This window comes from Musa acuminata, chromosome BXJ1-10, assembly GCF_036884655.1.
Source record: "Musa acuminata AAA Group cultivar baxijiao chromosome BXJ1-10, Cavendish_Baxijiao_AAA, whole genome shotgun sequence".
Lineage (NCBI taxonomy): Eukaryota > Viridiplantae > Streptophyta > Magnoliopsida > Zingiberales > Musaceae > Musa > Musa acuminata.
In genome coordinates this window covers 17,205,190-17,228,735 of record NC_088336.1, presented here as the reverse complement: position 1 = coordinate 17,228,735, position 23,546 = coordinate 17,205,190, and the positions used below count along the sequence as shown (strand labels likewise).

General features: G+C 39.4%; 2 protein-coding genes across 4 annotated transcripts; both read right to left on the bottom strand.

Annotated features, from left to right (window-relative positions):
- Positions 1-3,179: 3,179 nt before the first annotated feature.
- On the bottom strand, positions 3,180-9,883 carry LOC135595262 (mRNA-decapping enzyme-like protein). Its single transcript, XM_065085952.1, has 8 exons — positions 9,112-9,883; positions 8,960-9,000; positions 8,514-8,563; positions 7,536-7,680; positions 6,106-6,159; positions 5,073-5,199; positions 4,509-4,964; positions 3,180-3,448 (listed from the first exon to the last, which is right to left on the bottom strand). Exons 1-8 carry the CDS (start codon positions 9,268-9,270, stop codon positions 3,392-3,394), a joined length of 1,089 nt encoding a protein of 362 aa, XP_064942024.1. The 5' UTR covers positions 9,271-9,883; the 3' UTR covers positions 3,180-3,391.
- Positions 9,884-10,198: 315 nt separating this feature from the next.
- Positions 10,199-15,217, bottom strand: LOC103999996 (vesicle-associated membrane protein 714). Of its 3 annotated transcripts, none has more exons than XM_065085953.1 (5): positions 14,888-15,217; positions 13,938-13,994; positions 13,501-13,716; positions 12,029-12,192; positions 10,199-10,456 (listed from the first exon to the last, which is right to left on the bottom strand). In XM_065085953.1, exons 1-5 carry the CDS (start codon positions 15,113-15,115, stop codon positions 10,363-10,365), a joined length of 759 nt encoding a protein of 252 aa, XP_064942025.1. In that variant the 5' UTR covers positions 15,116-15,217; the 3' UTR covers positions 10,199-10,362. The 3 variants fall into 3 exon arrangements, with proteins under 3 accessions (XP_064942025.1, XP_018675237.1, XP_009420195.2); XM_018819692.2 differs by having other exon boundaries at positions 14,899-15,115; XM_009421920.3 differs by lacking the exon at positions 13,938-13,994 and having other exon boundaries at positions 13,501-13,691; positions 14,899-15,207.
- Between the last annotated feature and the right edge of the window lie 8,329 nt (positions 15,218-23,546).

Genomic DNA, 23,546 nt, shown 5'->3' with positions numbered 1-23,546 from the left:
CCATGAGGAGGGGAGGAGTGGAGAAGATATCACGAGAAGCATATGAGCAAGCAGTGACATGCAGCAGCAGCAGCAGGGGATGCAGCCGTCGTCGTCAGCTCCTCCTGCTCCTGCGGGAGCTGGTGCTGCCGCGGTGGAAGTCCACCAGCACCGTGCTCTTGCACTTGGGGCACTTGGGGTCCTTCTCCGAGAGCATGACGTACATGAGGCAGCGGGGGCACCCGGCGAGCACCATCGACGACGTCGCCTCCGGGCTGTCGGCCTGCTTCTGCTCCTCCTCGGAAGACACGCACGAGCTCGGCGGCGATACAGACGGCGACGAGGATGAGTCATCCTCGTCCTCCGATACCACCACCGCCCTCGTCGACGGCCCCCCTCTCGCCCTCACCTGCTTCGCCGACAGGTTCAGCTTCAGGTCCACCTTGGGGTTCTTCCCATGGTTGCGGCTCATCTCGTCCCTCCTGTAGAATACAGAGTACCCCAGTTATATGCATACCACCACTACTACATGCCAACCAGAGGTGAAGGGCAGCGGAGTCATGTACCTCCAAGCTAGCAGGAGAACACGGGGTTTAAGGGTGGTGGGATATGGGGAGCACTGGGTTCTCCACCACAACTAGCAGCATGTTGGTCTTTGTTCATGGGGCTGGAAAGTGCACCTCACATCTCATTATATAAGAAGAGAATTCGAGGTTTGATGGTCTTCTTTAATACAACAACAGATGTTACATTAATGTTATTATTGTTGATGTTGTTGTTGTTTCCCTCGCTTTCTCTCTCTATCTGTTGAAAGCATCGTGTCTCTCTCCATTGCATCAAAGGGAACTCCAATGCTTATTAGTCCGTAGAGAGCTTGACAAAAGATTTGGAGTGTGAAAGGCTGGAGGATGCTAAAACTGCAGTTATTAGCTTCTCTTTTTGATGGGATTTATTGTATGGATGACCCCAGTGGTCCGTATCTAAGCAAGTAAATGGGAATAAATGGCTACTTTAACTTAGTAAATGGGTCTTAAATGGTTGCTACTTTTTAATGAATGGACTTTATTTCCAATCAATGAAAGTTACGGCCTCTCTGATTCAGATCTCAAATCTCCCTTTCGATCAGGCATGATGACATGATAAGCTTGCATTAATGTTCATCTATATCACAAACCCACAAGTGCATAACATTTTTATCTGACACGAATCTAATTGCAGCTGCTTAAATGGATCAAAAAGAGAATGGTTCAGAACTCGACAACAGTGTGCCTGTTAAACAATGTGATTGTTTTCGTTTGCTGGTTTCACTGCACTGCTAAGCAACAGCTGGAGAATTTGATGGTGCTCTTAATTCTGCCACCATCCTTCATGATGCCACACTGGAGCAGTATTATTAGCATGCAGAAGCATTGAAGGTTCATAAAAACCACCAACATAAATGGCTCTGACTTGAGGAAATCTCATTACTGTAGCAGTAGACTGGTAGATTATTTGAGATTAGTTTGGTCTTCAGCACAAGCCCATGCATGTGAGCATCTTTACTTCTGCTCAGGCCTCATGAGATGGGGGGAGCTTTGAACACCCAGCAACAGGAAAGAAGAGAACATTAACAAGGCATTCATTGACTGAAAGCTGGAAAGTTGGTGGCATAGAAAAATCAGTCAGATGGTAACTTCTTTTTTATGTTAATGTGATTCGATTTAAAAAATTTATGATTAGATATTTTGGAATAAAGATAAATTGATTAGATATTTTGGAATAAAGATAAAGATGAATTTTTTTCTTATCGAATGGTCTGAAGCTCGTCAAACAATAGGATTTGGTCTCGAATAAGCTAAATTCTAGTTCATACAGCACAGAACACGAGAAGAACTTGTTTGATTTCGCAACGATTTGTGCTTCAGAAACCCCTCTTCGGTTCGTTCAACATTGATTCGTAATATGTTTGGAGTCGGTACAAAGATTCACTGTTACAGGTACAATTTTCTTTGACTTGTTCAAGCATAAAAGCATTGCCAAAAAGAGCCACAGATCATCTATCCTGGAGGTGAAAGAGGCAAAGATTGGTGTTTGTATTACTCGTAAACCATCTTTTATAACCCATAAGAGAGAGAAAGAGAGAGAGGTGATGATGATATCTGCACAAGTTGATGCGCCATTTAAGGTGGTCAATGGGTGCTTGATGCCAGGCCGACTTGTAACGTGCTACATACATGCCAATAAGAATTCAACATACCCATTGAAGGAACATTGAATTGTCTGCATGGCTTGAGGGTCTGAGCTGTGCACATTTGGCATTATAAGAAAGACGACACATGAACAGCCGAGAACACTGTTAAAGTTCTCGATGACCGCAGAACAGTGTCCGAGAAACGTGGTTTGAAAGCTTCTGACGTCAGGATCATGGATAATTTGTCATTCAACAGTCTGCTGCATGTTAAAAGGTTGGGAGTTGGTGAGAGCTCATAAGAAGGAAGTGCTATAATTTGCAACACATACTGACGTGGTAGTGTGGAAGTCTCACAGCTGAATTAAGTGAGGAGGTGAGCTTGCAACAGCTTTTCCAGGTACCATTCGAACTCTGAAGAAGAAGAAGAAGAAACGAGTCTCTGACGCTGACGAGCAATAACCATCCCTCTTAATGAACACGGAACGAGAATCTTGGTTGCCAACACGGAAGAAGCGAAGATGCGAGACACGTCGAGGCCCCGTACCTTGGTGTACAAGCCAAATCATGATGCAGAATGTGTCCCGATTAGCATCTGATAACAATAATTCCAACCGATATGTCGGGTATAATCTTACGATTGTAAGATTAACTCAATAGATATATCTTAGCAGCAGAGTTCCTACACAAGACACACAACAATTAACTCGATAGGCACATGCTTGACTACTTGAATTAGCCTCTCGTTAGGAAAAATTGGAAATCCCTGCATCAATACCTGCATCTTTTGGGATCACAAGTTAGATTTACTGACATTGCCAAAAAGGTGAAGAATGCTAAGCTAGAGTTAATTGCAAGACGAAGCTCTTAAACATACGACCCACATCTTACTTTTATGCTCAAGCAATATAACTTTTTTCAATAAAGCCCCAAGTTGCAAAATTGACCACGATGATTAATAAAACTTTTCAAGCAAAAGAGAACTTTTTATATCGCAAGAGTTTTAGGCAGGAAATGAATTTGTGATGATGACTTACTCTGGTAAATAACAGATATCATACCAAAAAAGAAAGTTACGAGTACTTCCATCCACAAATAACCAAAAAGATACATATAAACACAAGTCCCATGTCTTTCATCTGCAACTCACGAAGATTTACAAAACCTCTACATGAATAAGCTACACGATTAGCAACATCATGCACTGAGCACAATCTCTCCATTTGTCACCATCGTCTTATTTTGTCACGAATAATGTGCATTTAGCATCTCCCGGTAGACCATATCAATGAATTCATTATTCTGTCAAGAAAACATTTAAAAACCAAATGAGCTTTTAATGCAGTATACAACTCAGTATATAATGTGTAAGAACAAATATCAAAAGCATTTTCAAGCTCCCTGTACAAGGTGATACTATAGCTGAGTTGCAGGTACAAGTTCTGCTAATAGGATAGACAATGATCAATACTAATAAATAGTCAGTTAATTAGTTAAACATTCCTTGGAGTTTATTCATGTATTCTTCAGTAACAAATCACTAATAGTTACAAACATTCATATTCTGTCAAAGCCAAAGAAGCGCTTAGAAACACCAAGCTTCAACTTAGAAAATAAATGCAAAAACAAACTATATATATATATATATATATATATATATATATATATATATATATATATATATATATATATATATATATATATATATATATATATATATATATATATATATATATATATATATATATAATGATGGAGATCACACTTACATGCATCTGATGAGAGCAGCACTTCCAAGCAAATGCCACTATCATAAGATAAGTACATTGATGTGATGATGAAAAATCAGAAAAAAATGAAATCATGAAGCTGTGAGCCAGACTTGATAGTAAAGTAGGATAAAATAAGAAAGACTGAAGATAGGCTTGAAGCAAAGCAAAAAAGACAATTACCAACCCATCAAGGAGAAAGATAAAAAATAAAAAACTGATAGAACAGGTGATATGAAAAATTAAGAATGCAGGAGATAGACTAGCATGGATTAAAAAAAAGACAAAAGTAGGCATCACTACCTATTCATGATAACAGAATCAGATCCATCACTAGCTATCAGGGATTGGAGTTACACACAATATATATTTGGGTATCATGTAAAATCAAACATAATAGAATAGTGTGGTGAAAAGGAAAAATAGGAGTAAGACTGCTGGGAACCTACCATACAATGCTCTGAAACAAGAAATGCAATGAACAAGTTGCATAGTGAATAATTTATCCTGATAGTACCAATAATTTACTTCATTAATTTCAGAGAAGCATAGACAAGGAAAGCAAATGATTCGGCAAAAGGAAAGAAACTTACCTGCACAAGTTTCAGTAAAGCATCACGGACTTTGTCCTTTGTAATAACTGGGCCATAGTTTGGCGTAGGAGTGAGGGATGCAGATGGAGTGGGTGGTGGGAAGGGTTGAAGTAATAGAGTGCCATATGGACGTTGCATTGTTACCGGAGGATGGAGAGGTGGAGCAGCTGGAATTGAAGACGATACTGGAGGCATTGCCGATACAGAAGAAGATAGCACTGGTGAGAAAAATGAAGGTTTCACAAGATTTGCAGCACGGTTGCTGTTTCCACTGTTAGATTCAAGCACATCCAGAGGTGGGATTAGAGTGGATGAAGCTGGGATAGTGAGGGTGGACTGAACAGTTGGAACCGCTGATGGACTGACAGCATGCGAAGTAGCAGAAACAGTTGTAGAAGCAATAGGTGGTTGCGCTCCAATTGCTGCATTAGTTGCATTTCCAATGTTCACAGCATTCTGAAAAATAAGAATATTCATGTTAAGGGCAATCATTCAAGACAATCATCATCTGCTGCTTCAGGTGCTATAAAAGTTATAACAGGAAACTCTAGCAGAAATGCATACACTGAAATAGTTTACAAATGAATCATCCGGAACATCGGTGATTGATGTAGCAGCAGATGTTGCTGCTGGCTCAAGAGGACCTTCAATTACTGATGAAGTGGGAACAGCTTCAAGTTCCTCAAACTCACTGTTACAAGAAGAGAATTTACTCATGGCAACAGCTATCCTAACTCACTCATTACAAAATGAGTTTATATGTATTTATGACAATACAGAATTAAAAAAAAAATGCAAGAATAAAATATGGTAATTTTTTGTAGAAAGTATCTGAAATAACTTGAATAACAGATAACTAAAAGGAGATTATATTTCAAGATGGGTGTTGATAGAAGAGATATAATTATATTGATAACAGTGGAGGGAGGAAGACAGTGGAGGACAGCAGAAAGAGGAAGAAGTGGGAGGGGAGAGAACCTAAGAAAGGGAGAGAGAGAGACAGAGAGAGAGAGAGATAGAGAGAGAAGGGGAGGCTAGCCACAAAGAGGAGAGGTGATGGGGAGAAAAGAAGAGAAATGGAAGAGAAGAGAGTATAACGAAGGTGCACCATTGAAAAGAGGGGAGAAAGAAGACGAAGGGGACAAAAGAGGCAGCTGACAATGGTAGAAATTTGACTTATGTCTGATCTGAAGGGATTTGGGTCCGCAATCGAAGCAATGGCCAGGGATGGCCAATGCCTCAACTGAGGTGCTTCACCTGGACAATACCCAGTTAAAGGCATTGCAACCAGAGCCCCTTAGGTGCTTGGATCATGCCTCGCATTGCCTAAAGCGCCTACTTGAGCACCCAAATGCCTTTTGACAAACTCTTAACTGTAATTTTCATCAAAAGAACCAAATAATTTAGGCATAAAAGGTACTGTAGAAGATTAGTTTATGTTTCCAAAGAGTCTATAAACCTACCAACCATCAACATCAGAATGGACAGTTTTCCAAAAGAAAACACTCATTTAAAAAATCAAAGAATGATGAAAATAATAATAGGTGTTATGTAAGCATGACGTACCAAAGAGAGAGAGAGAGAGAGTAGATTATACCTTTTGGAAGATACCTTAGGCTTTGGAGGTACCTTGGAATAGGCATTAAGTATCCTGAAACATAGATATTATATAAAACCCGAGCATCCGAATTTATTAAATGGCATAGCTGCAGCTCCTATGATGAATAATAAGACTCTCATACTTCAGACAATGAAATTTCAATATATACATAATAACATATAGTGAAAGAGTTAACATGGAATAGCATACACTATATTAGTCATGCTTGTTCATAAAAAGCAAACTTCACACCTATTTGAAGTGACTGTATGCTCAGGTAAAGTGACAGAAGGATGCATAAAAGAGATGGATCCAGGATTCAGATTATGTAAAGATGGAAAAGGTAAACAAAAATGAGTGCCACTTTGTCTCAGTTGCTAGAAACTATTTAGCACAAATCTACCTTCTTAGCACACAGAAACTCCTAGGTGAAACATGATAAGAGATGGTACAAACTATTTAAGAAAAATGCTTCTCAGGTTCGACATATGAGTAAAAGAGGAACAACATGTGAGATAGATAAGACATGGAAGGATCATTTGTATCTGTCTATCAGGACCTTTTAGAATGGGATACAAAATGCAGATACTAAGACATGCCTTGTATATATCAGCTATAAATAATCATCAATTATTTCTTCCTTGTTAAAAACTCCAAAACTCCAGTAGCACCCCTTTCTCAAACATATTATTGAAATTGTGAACATTTTCTAAATATTTGACTGTACATTGACTTGCAGGTTTTCTTAGCAAGTGTTGAAATATGAATGTGGACAACGTCAATAAAATACTTATTATAACATCATTCAATGGAGAACGGGATGATGGCCAATAACTTTCTACAGCAATGTGTTCTTACTTACAACATCAACTAATCTTCTCTTTTAAATTTTATATTGTTTTGTTGTTAAAAAAGCTTGACTCTCTCCTTTTAGTACTTGTTATCAGTAGTCATATTTATAACAAGATATTCTCTTGATAGGATTAATTAAATATCATCCTACATAATACAATTGGCATTGTTATTAACATCATTTGTTGCTTAAATTTCCTGTTTCATGTCCCATTTTATTTCCAACAAATACTTATTCTGAAATCATAATTATATCTGTGCTTCACAGACAAAGGGACAGGTTTAATCTTGAGATAACCTATATTGTATAGGATATGAAAATATTAGGCATCTACAAGCAAGTTCTAATGAATTAATATTCTGCAAATAGATGAATTAACATTAGTGCAATGATGATTCACCAGCATTTTATTAACATCAACACAACTTACTAACGATGCTACCAAACCTACAAGACACTCTCTGCACCTGATGAAGTCCTTGTAAATATCAAGTAAATACAAGTATTATGAAGAAATATGAAAATCAATTTGGCATGTTACCTAGCAGCAACTTGAAGAAAACAATACTAGTACCTGCTGAAAAGATTTGCTACTGATTCACAGTCATGTGAATTGTAGAACCATATACCATTGACTTCTTGAGCTGCGTTTCGGTACAATAGATATGGAACCTGGACTTCATACTCGAAATCTCCCAGAAGATCCTCAACCAGATTATCTGTTAATCAGACGAATACAAATAAATAAGTAAATCATCCGGCCAATTTTTATAGGTAGCATGTAATTTATATCCAGAACTTGTGACTTCATATATAAAAACTTTTGATTTAGATACTCATGGGTGCAGACAAAAGCTAAACCAATTGTCTTCAACTGCTAAATCAATTTAATCAGCTGGCACACTCCCAAAAGCATGCAAATACTAATTCACAGTAAAATACATTCAAAAGATTTGTCAGCAATGTATGCAACAACAATAAATAATTATTCATACAACCAACAACCTCCTACAGCCTAGTGCACCTTACAAAAGCTACACCACTATGGGACATATAGCACAAAAGAAACTATGTAGAAAATAACATCAGTGTGGTCCCATAGAGGAACTCAGTTTGTTGGCTTCTTGTACAGAGAAATCAACAGAACTTAAGTGTCAACAAGGCATTGATTCATTTGACCATGTCTACATGGCAGGAAAAACATTACTAGTAAATACAAACTTCAACAAATCCCTTAAACAAGACTGTTTGAAATATCAATAACAAAAGGACCTAGCTCGACATAAATACATAGTCAAACCGTTCAACCATTACAAACATGAGTAACTTTTTCGTATGACCAATTAATCTAACTGCATTGCCCATGGATGCCTGCAAGAAAGAAACCTCCAACAGACCTAAAGATATTATCTTTGTTTTACCTTTTGACTCTCGTTATAGTACTTATATAAGTTATGATGAAAATCTTTCAGAAACAACAATAACAAATAACTAACAACCAAACTACTTCAAACATAAAATGCCAAAAATTCAGCATGGACTGATTTCAGACCTGTGTTGCGCCGGTTCATGACAATGAACTGAAATCTGGGTTGTGTATTCCTGAAAATATACACTCATTTTTTTTAATAATTAGCAAAATCCATCAGGATCAATCAAAACAAAATTAAAACATATCACATCAAAATACTACTTCAGTTACGAATATTAAAATTCCCAATCAAAATCAACACTTAAGAGTGGTCGAATCAACAAATCAATTATTCCATGCAAAGTCCTGGACACAAGATCTGAATCACAACTCAAGAATCGATCCAGCACAAAGGAAAAAAAAAATAAAACAAAAATAGATCCTAAATCTAGGTATCACTCTATCCTATACTTCAATCAGAACCAGTGCAAACATCAGACGGACAATACAAATCACAGCCACTTCAAATTCGACACAAACATAAAAAATACAACAAGGTATATCCTATTAGCGAGATGTCCTGTTACCTCTTGACAACAAATAGTGATCCTTCAACGTCCTTTCGGCTCTGAACAAAACAAATAACGAAAAGCATAGATCAGATGGAGTAAAACCAAGCAACGCCTAGTCGAAACAGAATCGACAACGGAGGGAGGAGGGGCTCCCGATCGAGACGCACCCACTGGTTAAGCTCGATGTTGAACTCGTAAAGGGTGACGTGCGCGGCGGTCATAAGGATCTCCTCCACGAAGGGGTCGATCCGCTGGAGGACGGTGAGGTTGAGGATCTTCGTGCTTTGCTGGTCGAGATTGGGCATCAGCTTCCCGTTCTGCGTCATCCTCGAAGCGCGCGGCGAAACCCTAATTAACAGTTCTGGAAACAATTCGAGCAGCGATAGATAGGAGAAAAGGAGAAACGGTTAGATAACCGCGACGGGAAGATAGATCGACGCGGGAAGTCGTGCTTCAGCTTGGACAATGTCGGAGATTGCGATCGGGAAGGGATGGATGCGAGAGAGAGAGAGAGAGAGGCGAGAGAGAGAAAAAGGAAAAGGAAGTAGAGACCAGAAATAGGGGAGCGAAATGAGAGAGTAGAATTTTATATACGAGTCCAGATATGCGTACCGAAGAGCAATATTTTCGATACCCGTTTCACGTCTACCCTCCTCTAAACTGAATTTGAGATAGAGGTTGCGTGGGGCCCAAGTGGGATAGTGTGGGAGATTCTCCAAGGACGAGAAGATCATGGGTGACAAAACATTATCAGAGGATTCCCCGAACTGGATGTCACTTTTGCGCCTCCTCGATTGACGAAAATGCCCCTCGTAGCGAAGCGTCCCACCCTGTTCACAGATCTCAACCTATCTTCTTCTCAGATTTCAGCCGTCCATTTGTGCCAATTCCACCGACCAATATAACATAGGCCACAATGCCTATGTCAACCTATAAATAAATAAGATTTATTTAAGCTTATAAGCTTCATTAAAGAAGGCATCAACCTTATAAATAGGATAATGCGTCCTTTGGGCCACATACATCACATGAGGATGAGAAGAACATCAATGATGGCTTTAAGTGAAACTGGATGGCTAAAAGCAACTGTAGACTCAATATTGGAAAAGCTGAAATCTTTTTTTTTTTCTGGAATCCAAAATCATCTCTTGTAACTGCAGCATGATAGTTAATTAAAAGTGAAAATTATGGGTTTTAAGCAGGTACTTGGCAAACCATCTGATACAGCTTGACTGATGAAGGGCAACATGAAGATGAGAAAACAGATTATAACCCACATATATAATAAACACCAGGGTGTTAATACTATTCAAAGCGCATACCACATAATCACGACATCAATACAAATTGGGAAACCCACATATCTGACTCCTAAAATTTCCGCAAGCAACATGCTCCACCTCAAGTATAATAACAACTTATCTTGATCTACATGATGGGAGAGTGATGCCGCCACAGCAAGCTGCTATTATCACATAGAGCAGCAGCACAATCGCTAGTGTCAACACGGCTCTGCAATGGCACGAAAGGAAAGATGGTCGGTATCAGCAGAATGTAAAAGTTACCAAGAGTACCGCACAAAATTAACCTAAATTAACAAAATGGCCAAGCATCAATGAAATCCACAAAGATGGTTCGATGCTTGTCTTAAGTAATAAAGTAACACATATATGCTCCATCATGATCCATTTAGCCATGTTCAGAATTGTCAGTTGTCATATCCAAAAAAAAATTGTTTCAGCCATTAGCAGGAGAAACAGGCTTGAATGCTGGTTTTACCAGTAATGCAGGATATAGGCATAAGTTATTAAATGATGGGCACTCTGACGAGGCAAAACCATCATTTTGGCATGACCTATGAACTAACTTAAGGCAGTGCCACGTTAATGATATATACTCTAGTGACAAGAATTGATCCAACAGTAGGATATAAACATCAAACCTTACAAATACCTTATGGCCTGGCAAAGGCCTCTACTCTACCACAACTTGCCGGTCAAGCATTAGCAGACAGACTACTCATACATAGACTAGGACGATCTGTATTACTATTATTATCAGAAAAAGGATCTGTATCATAACAAGAAAGATGCTTTCAGGATTTCATTACTTGAACAGCAAGAATGGACTTTATTGGGCAGTCTCTTTGACTAAAACAAAAAGCATCCAATTAGGGAATATAGAATTGTAATGCCAAATGACAAACTCCAATCACTAAAATAGAATCCTAATGCTAAATGACAAACTACAATCACTTAAATAATGTAAAGACCATTAGCTCTAACTTTGTTTCCTGAAGACATGAAACAAAACCTGAACAATTAGTTGCAGCACATAACAAGGCCAAAAGTAGCTAATGAAGCACCTTGCATTAAATGAATAGTCTCAGAATAAAATAAAGAAAATAGGGAATCTGCAATACATAACAAGAACAAAGATAGCTAACAGAGTTCTTGGCATTAAATGGTGTAGTCTGGGAAAGGAAATAGAGGATCATTTCCAATAAATACTTCCCCTTGGTTGCACTCTAATAAACAAAATCATAGCCCATGGTCTGATAGTCCTTAGGTCATCCAAGCCACCAGACCACATACTTAAACTAACAAATTTGAAGCAGTAACAACAAGCTAACCAGCTTATTGTATCATCTTATGTCCTTAATGGTCCACAGTATGTAAAGCATCAAATCCGCGTTCTAGATTTTAAAAGGCGACAATGTGGATTCAGATTATGTGAAAAAGTGCCAAAAATTGCCACAACACAGATAGGATAAAAAACCCACTTAATCAATACTTGCTGGTTCAATAGTTCAATGATGCTGATTTAAACAACTATAATACATATTCAAGAAAATCCCAAATGCTATATGCACACAGAGAGCCAATGATTCTAAATCATTCTTGTTTTCAATTAATTATCTGGTGAAATCAATTCAAACAACACAAACTTATTGGCATCATCGGCAACATGATGCTTAGACATCTTACCGTTGTTAAGTCTTAAGATCATATAATTATTCAAGAAACCAATGTAATACCATCTCACAGTACAAGGAGCTGACTCAAGCGAAGATCAGATACTTACAAAAGCTTCGCATTTTTCATCCAGAGAGCTCGACGAAGGCGCCTGGACTGCTTTCTAAAATGAAAAGCACTGTCTTGCATCGTAGCAGTTTTATCAACAAGAAGTGCAATACGATCACCTCTGTCCAATATCTTTTCAACATTGTCCACCATGATAGTGTGTATCTGCGAATTTTGAAATGTCATAAGTTTAACAAGTATACATCAGGTAGAAGGATAAATCAAAAGTTGCAAATAGCATTAAAAACAAGGCAAAAACCTGTAAGAAAATAGAAAGACAAAAGCACGATGATATATAATTCTTCTGGAGAAAAAAAGATATTCATTATCACGTCCATAGTGTGATGTCAAGCCGCAAGCCCTGCACTTGCAGCAGCAATCTGATTAAGGCACCCCTAGTTCTTGCTAGCAATACATTTTTATCACAACACATTATGATCTTTGTACAAAGAAACAAGCCAGATACAAATGAAAATCAGCTACAACAGATTTTTCTTCCATTTGTTTTAAGGACAAAAATCTAGTCAGATGGCAAAAGATGTCAAAATCTGCTAGTAACTTCCATTGATGCGAAAGTAACAAAATATCATTATGGAATCTCACTTCAAGGATCACCCCCCATGGCGGACTCTCTGCTTGACTTTAGAACAAAGATTAGCAATTACTCAGGTAATCCTGATTGATTGACATCCTTCCATACCCATCCAATTAATGTCTAACAACTAATATTAAAAAGCACTGCAAATAGAAAAATAAGTTCCAAAAACCAGGGTTTATAGTCATGACCATCTACGAAACTTCATATTGCATAGCATTCTTGATGAGTAAGGTAGATAAAAGAAAATGCACTGTGGGAGAAAACTCCTTCTTCTGCTTACTCTTAATGGACAGAAAAATAGTTAGGTAAGGATGTTAAAATAATAGCAACCTAATGGAAGCAAACATATAGTAACAAAATGTCAATTAGGAACCTCACTTCATAGATTGCCATTCATGCTTACCTTTTCTTTGAATAGAAAGAAAGACCTTAGAAGAAAATTATTTCAAGATATTCATTATTCATTCTAGTTGACTGGTCTCTTAGTAAATATAAACAAGAAATATTATGTAAATACCATATCACCAGAAATGTAAGTTCCAAAGGTCAGACAATCTCCAAAGACAAAGCTACAATTGAAGCATTCATTACCATCACGAGAAACTAAAGAATTTCATTATACATACAATCATTAATAAGAATGCAAAGTACTAACAAAAGGGCATTGAGGTCTTCTTGAGAACAAATTGCAGACAAATCCCTAATTGTTGATTCAAGTGACAGTTTAGAAATTGAAACTGAGAACTTTTCTGCAACAGGAAGGCTCACATTACATTTTAGAGAACAAATACTAAACACGAACAAGCATATCAGTAATGAAACAACTACCAATTTGTTAAACAAACAAAGGTTTTAAATAAATCTCCACAACTTGCCTCACTAACTTCACCACGCACACGGTTAAGTGTATCTGCACTTGGGTTGCTTGAGAAGAATTCCATCTGCTGATGTAGAACTCTAGAGAACTCATCATTCATTGCATAAGCTAGTGCAGAATGAGCAACTCTCCCATAATTTTTCATGAATCTCATGTGAATGTCCTCCAAATATAGAAAAGGAACCCTCCCTACAACATAGCAGATGAAGACCCTCTAGTAGAAACAATAATCAACAGTAATTATAGAACATAAAAGTAACTAATAAATGAAATAAAACAAAAGATAAAAAATTTTGACATATAGACCGCAAAGTTCATCCAGTTTGTGAATAAACTGTGAACTCCGGAAATGTCAATGTGTAAGATTGCTAAAATTAGCTTCTCCTTATTAACTTGCAAGACATAAGTTAAACATGTTGATAGAGAAACAAATACCAGCCCTGCTCTATACCCAGGTCTTATTAGGACTTCATCAATCTCATCTGTCTTGGCCTGTCACGCAATAAATGGACTATGAAGCATGGTACAGACATGGGATACAGATGATATAATATGAATACTAAAATATACCAGGTCATGAAAAGAAGGATAATTGCATCATAGATTTGGCAATTACAAAAATGATACAAGATGATAAACTTGACATTTGCCGTTATTGCTCAAATGCATAGTAATACACCACAATAAATGTTAACAAGCAATTAGCATTCCTAACCCATTTGCAATGAAAGAATATATGTAAGTAATAGGTACTTTAAGAATATCAAGCAGATTTTGATAATTGAAATTACATTAGTATTTTCATTTCAGTAATCAAAATCTTATGTCAACATAAATGACATAGACATTTAAGACAAAAATAGTTTCATTCAAACATATACATGAAGGATATCTGACAAATATCATCAGATGACATGCAAGAAGGAACAAAGGCGTTTTTTTAACATAACCAACAGAAGACATTTAAAAAAATACTGAAAGAGTGACAATTTGCATTGACGACTATTGGATCCCAAGAATTTTTTAGTGTTAAGACTAGCATGCTTATCGATATGTAGTTGTCGCATTATCATGATCGACATGTAGCTCGTAATTGGCCAGTTTAACCCCTATTTCCCTCCACGACTCAACTTTCCCCATGTTATTGTAGCTTGTAAGATGAAAACTGTAGATTCCACATAACCATAACAGTTGGACTGCTACTAATCTGAACAAAAGAATAAGCTTCTATTAAATACACAATAAACAGAGAAGCAACAGCATAGGAATCAACTCAGAACCCCAAAATCCCTATGCCTCCAATTGAAATAAATACCAATACTCAAGTGAAACCTCAAATTGAAACAGACACAAAGACGAGACAGATGAATTGAGAGGGCTGATGCCTTGGACTCACTCCCGAAGGTGTCGTTGGCCATGCAGAGGAAGGTGATCCCATCAGATCTTAGGACGTGGAAGATGTAGCGATCCTGGGAGAAGCAGAGCCTGGAATCGGAGTCCGGCGGCAGCTTCTCGAGGATCCGGCGTGCGACGGCGCCGACGTTGCCGGTCACGGCGGCGAACTCCGCGAGCACCGACGTTCCCCTCGCGACCACCGCGTAGAGGATCGCCATGCCAGCAAAGATCCCCCTCTCCCCCTCTCTCTCTCTCTAATGATGGGGGTCTTGTTAGGGCATGGGAAACGAACGCCCTTCTTTGGCTACTGGACGGTCAAACGTTCGATGGCTCGTCGTTGACCGATTGGCCTCTTTGTGAATATACCACTGTAAAACCACCTTCACATTTCACCTTGCAATAGAAAAAGGAGATTTTAAATAGATTATCTGCCTGTTTTATTCTAATATAAATTTATTGCAATCGAAATGTATGCCTTTTTTCTCTCTCTTCTTCGGTAGAAATTGGTGAAAAGTATTTAAAATATTTTTAAAAGGCCCTATTTGTTTATTCTAACTCATAGTTTTCTTTTCCTTTAATTAAGGCCCTCCATAGCTTAGTTGTGTAAAATAAATATTATAAAAAACATGGTTATTAGAATCGAACCCGATGATCGGACCAAAAAAATCGGATATCAAACTATTAATCAGTCGAATTTTAATTATTTGAATAACCCATATGAACTAATCAAATTACATAAAATGAATCCGATTTTATAATATAAAAAAGATTACTTAAATATCTTTAGTTTAATTTTTTATTTATTCAAGAAGATATTTACGTCAATCATAAAATTAGAATTGACACGAGAAATAAATTAAGATCGATTCGATTTAGTGTAATTATCACCAATATTATTAACGTTTATGATAACGGTTGATATTTTATTTTTTAATTATTTATTAATTTTAATAATTTTAAATTAATTCATATATATTAATAATTGTTTATTAAATATACGGTTCGACGATTGGATTATGATAAAACGCCACTGCAGTACACTTGTTGATTAGTGGCCCAAGCCTTGATCAGACGGCTGAGGTGGGTCATATCGAGGTGTTGGGTATTTTGTTTTGTAAGTTCATAACTGGAGAGAGAGAGAGAGAGAGAGAGAGAGAGAGAGAGAGAGAGAAAGGAAAAAGGAAGATGGTAGGGTTGGGTACTCCGTACTCCGGCCAATTATAATGGGTCATTATTTTCCCTACAATAATATATAATTGAAGGCATAGTAGCTTAGAGTGTTACTGAGGCCAAAGTTTTGCTTTGGTTTGATTTGAAACATCAATCCTTATTCCTTCAGTTCAAGCTAACACTCACAATCATCTTTTTTGCGACTCCATTATATGCTCTCTCTCTCTCTCTCTCTCAACCTTGCTTTGCAGTTTCAGAAGCTGCTTTCTCCAGTTCTTCACAGAAATGTAGCTCAGCAAAAGCATGAATGTAGATACATTCATCATGATGATTGCTCATTTACGATGCTGCTCGTGTAATGAATCTTCACAATTTCAGCAGCTGTTCTCTCCAGTTCTTCATAGACATGTAGTTCAGCAAAAGCATGCAACATTCTGTAGATAAGTTCATCATGATCATTGCTCATTTGTGATGCTGTTCATGCAATTAATCGTCGCGAGTTTGGTAGCTGTTTTCTCGAGTTCTTCACAGACATGCAGTTCAGCGAAAGCTGAAACATAAACTAGTTGCTTATTTATGCTACTGGATCATTTACATGATCAAGAACTGTACAACTTTACTCGAGCAGGCGATTGGAATTGTTTGGCCAATTACGAGATGGAATATCTTCCATTAAACAATCTCAGGTAGATATAGGTGGACTCATATCACTAACATTGCTTTACAATATCTTATTATCAAATGCCCATAATCATGATTTTAATACGATCATGTGATCTATTTGTTGCATATATAGGCGACGCATCCATTGGCGACTACAAAGTCAAACTTTGCTGCTGTGACAATCTCAAATCTTTATCTGTTGTGGTCCATCAGTGTGTTCTTCAAGTACTGTGATACTCTCTTATAATGATATCTGTTAGAAAATAAATAGATAAATAATTTGTAGAAGAAGTTGATTGTTATTAACATATCCCCTTTCTTTTATACAGGTTATAAGGGAAAATTTTTCTCGACGGGTTAAAAGATTTTCCTCAACAGAGTAGAGAGATTTCCTCAAACAGTTAGGGAAATCTCATCTACTTATCATGCCCCCGCAAGATGGTGCTCCGATCAAGGAGGCCAATCTTGGACTGATGTAATGCAAAAAGTTTACGAGCTAGAGGCTTCGTAAATGAGTCGGCCAATTGATCAGCCGTATGAACATGAGAAACATGAAGTTGACGGCAGACAACTTGATCACGTACAAAGTGGAAGTCGATAGCAATATATTTCATGCGGGAGTGGAATACCGGATTAGCGCACAGATAGGTAGCTCCAATATTATCACAATATATTATAGGGGTGGAATCGATGTTGAGTTCCTGGAGTAGATTCGTGATCCAATTGAGTTCTGCAGTGGTAGCGGTAATGACACGATATTCAGCTTCAGTTGTAGACCGGGCGACTATCTTTTGCTTCTTAGAACTCCAACTAATTGGATGAGCACTAAGGAAGATAATATACCCCGATGTGGATGTTCTATCATCAAGGTTACCTGCCCAATCAGCATCGGCAAAGGCATGAAGACGAAGTGGAGAGTGTTTACGAAAAAAGAGTCCATGATTTAGGGTCCCTTTAAGATATCGTAGAAGTCTCTTGACCACAGACCAGTGTAGAGTAGATGGTTGCTGCATAAACTGTGATAATTTGTTGACAGCAAATGAGATGTCTGGACGCGTGAGAGCTAAGTATTGTAAAGAGCCAACAACTTGGCGGTATTGAGTGGGTTCCGTAGCAGGACTTTCATCCGATAATTTGAGAGAACCACTAGTGGAGATGGGGGTTGTAACTGCATTTGCATCCTGCATGTTTGTCTTTAATAACAAATCTTGAATGTACTTGCATTGTGATAAAAGGAGACCGAAAGATGTGAAGGTAGCTTCGACGCCCAGAAAGTAGCTCAAGGGTCCGAGATCCTTAAGCGAGAATCGAGCTGCTAGTTGTTTGATGAACGCTTGGATGTTGATGGGATTGTTGCCTGTGATAATAATATCATCCACATATACCAGAATATACATTGTGTTTCCATGATGATGTCGCAGAAACAACGAAGTGTCAGATTTGGAGTTAAGAAAGCCGACAGAAGTCAAAAATGAGCTAAGTTCAGTGTACCAAGCTCTCGGAGCCTAACGAAGTCCATAAATGGCTTTCCGAAGTTTGCAAACATGCTGTGGATACTGAGGATGAGTAAAACCGGGGGGTTGTTGTATAAAAACATCTTCGGATAGAGATCCCTGTAGAAAGGCATTATTAACATCCAATTATCGTAATTGCCAGCCTTTAGTGGTAGCCAGACTCAAGATAAGTCGGATTGTAGTGGGTTTAACAACAGGACTAAACGTCTTAGTGAAATCAACTCCAGGTCGTTGATGAAACCCTTTGGCGACCAGGCGTGCCTTATATCGGGCAACAGAGCCATCTGGGTTCCGCTTAATTCTAAAGACCCACTTACACCCGACGATGTTTTGTGAATGATGGAAAGGAATGAGATCCCACGTTGAATTATGGAGGAGGGCATTATATTACTCACTCATGGCAGTACGCCAATGCGGAGATTTTTGGGCTTGAGTGAAGGTGGTGGGTTCAACGTTGGGGGATGAGGAATTCATGATAGCTTGTAGGTTAAGTACCTGACGAGGTTTAAAAATACCATGCTTAGAGCGAGTGGACATAGGATGATTGGAGATGACAGGATTGTGAGGTGATGTTGGGTGAGGATCTGTGGCACAAGCCGGGTCAAGTGGAGACAAGTCAGGGGCACTTGGGCGAGAAGGAGGTAAAGAGGATGGTTGTGTTTCGGAACATATTGCCCCATCAATTGGGGAAGAGTGGAGTGGAGTAGGAACAGAGGAAACGGGCAAGTGTTGAACTGGAGTGATATAGTGCGAATCAGGAGGGGAGGAAGTAGACGAAGTCATGGGAGGCTCGTTTGATTGGTCTGAAGGTATACTCCAGTGAGATAGTGAAGTGGTCCGTATGGCAGGATATGGAAGGGTTTGGAAAGGAAAGTTAGACTCAACAAAGACAACATGACGTGATATGAAGATTTTGTGAGTGTGGAGATTATAGCAGCGGAAAGCATTATGTTCAAGTGAGCAACCAATAAAGACGCAAGGAGTAGATCGGGATGTTAACTTATGAGAGGCATAGGGACGTAACCAAGGATAACATAAACAACCGAACACTCGGAGTTTACGAAGGTTAGGGGGTTTGTGAAATAGTGTGTCAAAGGGGGACTAGTATTGTAGAACTGGTGTAGGCATTCGATTAATTAGGTAGACAGCAGTTTGAAAGGCTGCTGTCCAAAAAGTTGAAGGCATGGAAGCCTGATGTAGAAGTGTGAGTCCAGTTTCTACTATATGCCGATGTTTGCGTTCGGCAGAACCAACTAGTTGAGGAGTATGTGGGGGAGACTTGAGGTGTTGAATGCCACAAGCTGAGAGATGGGATGCCAAGGCTTGATATTCACCACCACCATCAGAGTAGACTGTTTTAATGGTAGATTGAAAATAGTTTTCGACCAACTTCTGGAAAGTGGAAAAAATACGAGAAACGTCAGATTTATGGAAAAGAGGATATATCCATGTGCTTAGAGAAGTGATCTACAAAAATAACATAAAATCAGAACTTATCAAAAGATAAGATTGGAGCAGGACCACAAACATCAATATATATAATTTCAAAAGGTTTAGAGGAAGAAATGGAAGATGAGCCAAAAGGCTGCCGATAACTCTTATTACTAAGACAAGCATCACAATGCATCATAGAATTAGTGGACTTAAAAAGAAAAAGAGAGTGACGAGATAATAATTGATGTTGAATAAAGAACGAGGGATGACCAAGCCGACAATGCCACACATCAACTGGAGCCACAACAGAAGAATGAACAGTGGGCTAGGTTATTCGAGAGGCTGACGGTCATTCGTAAATGTTGTCTTTATTCGGGCCTTAGATCAATGATGCCTCCATGCTCAAGTCCTTAACAAGAAATGAATCAGGAAAGAATTCAATGGAAGTATTGTTATGTTTGTAAAATTGAGAAACAAAAATGAGGTTGCGTTTAATATGAGGGGCACATAAAACATCATCGAGGGTAAATGTATTAGAGTCAGAATTAAGCGTTGTGGAACCAATATGAGTTATAGGAAGTCCTTTACCATCACCGATGATGATATCTTCATCGTCGCCATAGGGATTGTGAAGAGACAAATTCTGAAGATCAGCGGTGATGTGATGAGAGGCACCAGAGTCGACAATCCAGTTGGACTGGCTAGGTGTCGGAGAAGTTAAGAGATTTTCCTTAGGCCAATGTGACGGAGCAGGGAGGCGGGGACGAGACCGGCAAACTTTAGCGGAGTGGCCGACTTTGTCACACAGTTAGCAAACGACCCATCTTTGATGACTCGGTAAGGCAGGATGCCAAGACGGATGATGGCTGGAGTTGCCATTTTGCGAGAAGTGATGACTAGGAGGATAGGAGTGGTGTTGCATGGAACTCACAGAATCAAGAGGCGCATTAGCCAAACCTTGGGTGATGTTCGGCGAGTACCGAGTGCTCTTTCGTTTAGACTTGTGATTGACTTGAGCTGTGACAGTTGATCCAGGCAGTTTGTCTGCATGCTTCAAGTACATCTCGTAGTCAATCAGCTTATCATAGAGATCTTCAAAAGAGACTGGCGAGTCGCGTGTCACATAGGGAATGACCTATCAAGACCAAGTCATCAATGATAACCTTGATATGTTGTAAATAATCAGAGATAGTACTTCCCTCTTATTTTGTCACCATAAGCTTGGATAGAAGACTGAGCTTGCGAGTACGCGAATGATTTGCCAGGGTGGTTTGCAGTGTAGACCATGCATCGGCAGCTGTCACATATGAAGATACCAAGGGAGCAATGAATCCAACAACTGAAGCTTGAATAGCTTGGAGGATGAGACGATCTTGACGTAGCCACAGTTTGTGAGCTGGATTGGGTACTGGACTGGGATCGCCGGGGATGTTGAGCATGGCCGGAGGACAACTGAAAGAGCCATCAATGTAACCTAACAAGTCGTATCCAAATAAAAGATTAGAAAATTGAGCTCGCCAGGACGCATAGTTGCCACCCTTTGATAACTTAAAGGGGATCAACGTGGCAGCATTGATGGAGATAAGCCCTGTAGAAGAACAAGAAGTGTGAGTCCCTACAGGAACTGAAACATCAGAAGAAGTGAACGAAGACATTTTTTTTTTTTTTAGAAGAGATGCAGTGAACCTTGTGTGATACTCAGGTCACACAAGGTGGAGAATGAGGGAGGGGGCTATTGCTATAGATTGCTGCAGTAGATCGGGCAATCTACAATAGTGCCCAAAGCTGCCGGCAGCTGCTGTGGATTGCTGCTTGCTGCAGCAGATTATAGAGGCTACAGTTCGCCAGAAGATGGCCGCGAAAACTGCAACAGTACTCAAGACTGTGGTTCACTGCTGTGGATTGCTGCTTGCTGCAGCAGATTGTAGAGGCTGCAGTTCGCCGGAAGATGGCCGCGAAAACTACAGCGGTGCTTAATACTGTGATTCACTGCTGTGGATTGCTGCTTGCTGCAGCAGATTGTAGAGGCTGCAGTTCGCCGGAAGATGGCCGTGAAAACTCAGCGGTACTCAAGACTACGGTTCGTTGGGAAATGGCCGCGAAAATCTACAGCGGTACTCAAGGAAACTGTAGTGAGAGAAATCTGCAGCAATTAGATGTATAGAGGAAAGCGGCAGCGAAAGCTGCTGCGGTAGAGGAAGGAAGATGCAGCGGTTGCGGCTGCTGCTGGCCGGGAAGCGGCTACGACAACGAAGGAGGAAGACGCGGCAGCCGTCGTTAAGCAAGGAAGACTGAGCGAGGAAGACACCGTCATTCGTCGTTCGTCGCTATTGAGGAGGAGGACACCGCCGTTAAGGAGGCATCGTTGTGTAGAGGGAAGCGGCAGCGAAAGCTGCTACGGTAGAGCTGCTAGCCAGGAAGCGAGGAAGACACCGTTGTTCGCCGTTCACCGCTATTGAGGAGGCAGTGAGAGAATATTTTCCTCCTTGCATGACGGCGACGGAGAGTGTCTGCTGTAGGCAGCAAATAGGAGAGGGAGCAAGGCCGGCGAAGAAAAGCAAGACCGGCGATGAAGGAAGAGAAGGAGTGGATGAGCAGAGCCAAGACGGTGCTCGTTAGCACTGGCTCTGAATCCATGTCTTGTGCTTCTTCAATGACTCCGCTTGAGGCAGCGTATTACTATGACCGCTTGGCTAACACACGGCGATACTACTGTCGTCAAGGAGGAACTGCTCTGATACCATGTTAGAAAATAAATAGATAAACAAGTTGTAGAAGAAGTTGATTGTTATTAACATATCCCCCTTCCTTTTATACAGGTTAGAAGGGAGAATTTTCCTCAACATGTTAGAGGATTTCCCTCAAAAGAGTAGAGAGATTTCCTCAAACAGTTAGGGAAATCTCATCTATTTATCAATATTGGCAAGATGGAAGAACAGTGTACTATGGAATATCTTATTGATAAAAATTAAACGAAGAATATAGAAAGATAGAAGTTGTAGAAGAAACTATGAAATGTATAAGATGTAATTGTCTAGTTCATTTTGATAGTGAGCTCTTGATAGCTATTTATACACACTCAGCAAGGAGGTTATACACATTCAACATGGAGGATTTTTCTCAACTGCTTAGAGATTTCCTCAACTGCCTTGAGGAAATCTTATCTACTTATCATGCCCCCGCAAGATTGAGCTTCCATCAAGGATGCCGATCTTGGACCGATGAGATGAAAAAAGTTTACGGGCGAGAGGCTTTGTGAGTGAGTCTGCTAGTTGATCAGTTGTATGTACGTGAGAAACACGGAGTTGATGTCTGACAACTTGATCTCGCACGAAGTGGAAGTCAATGGCTCCAAGGAAAACAATGTATCCGGACGTAGAAGTTCTATTATCAAAGTTACCTGCCCAATCAGCATCAGCAAAAGCATGGAGATGGAGTGAAGTATTTTTGTGAAGAAAAATGCCATGATTAAGAGTCCCTTTAAGATACCGCAAAATTCGTTTGACCGCAGACCAATGCGTAGTAGATGGTCGATGCATGAATTGCGATAATTTATTGACGGCAAATGAAATATCTGGACGGGTGAGAGCCAAGTACTGTAAGGAGCCAAGGACTTGTCGATATTGAGTCGAATCTGTAGTAGGACTTCCATCACATAATTTATGTGATTCACTGGTAGAGAGAGGAGTTGTAACCTCTTTCGCATCCAGCATGTTTGTCTTTGATAATAAATCTTGAATATACTTTCTTTAGGATAGGAAGAGACCTGAAGGTGTAAATGTTGCTTCCACTCCCAAAAAGTAGCTTAAAGTTCCTAGATCTTTGAGGGAGAATCGATCGTCTAAGTGCTTTAGAAATGCCTGAGTCT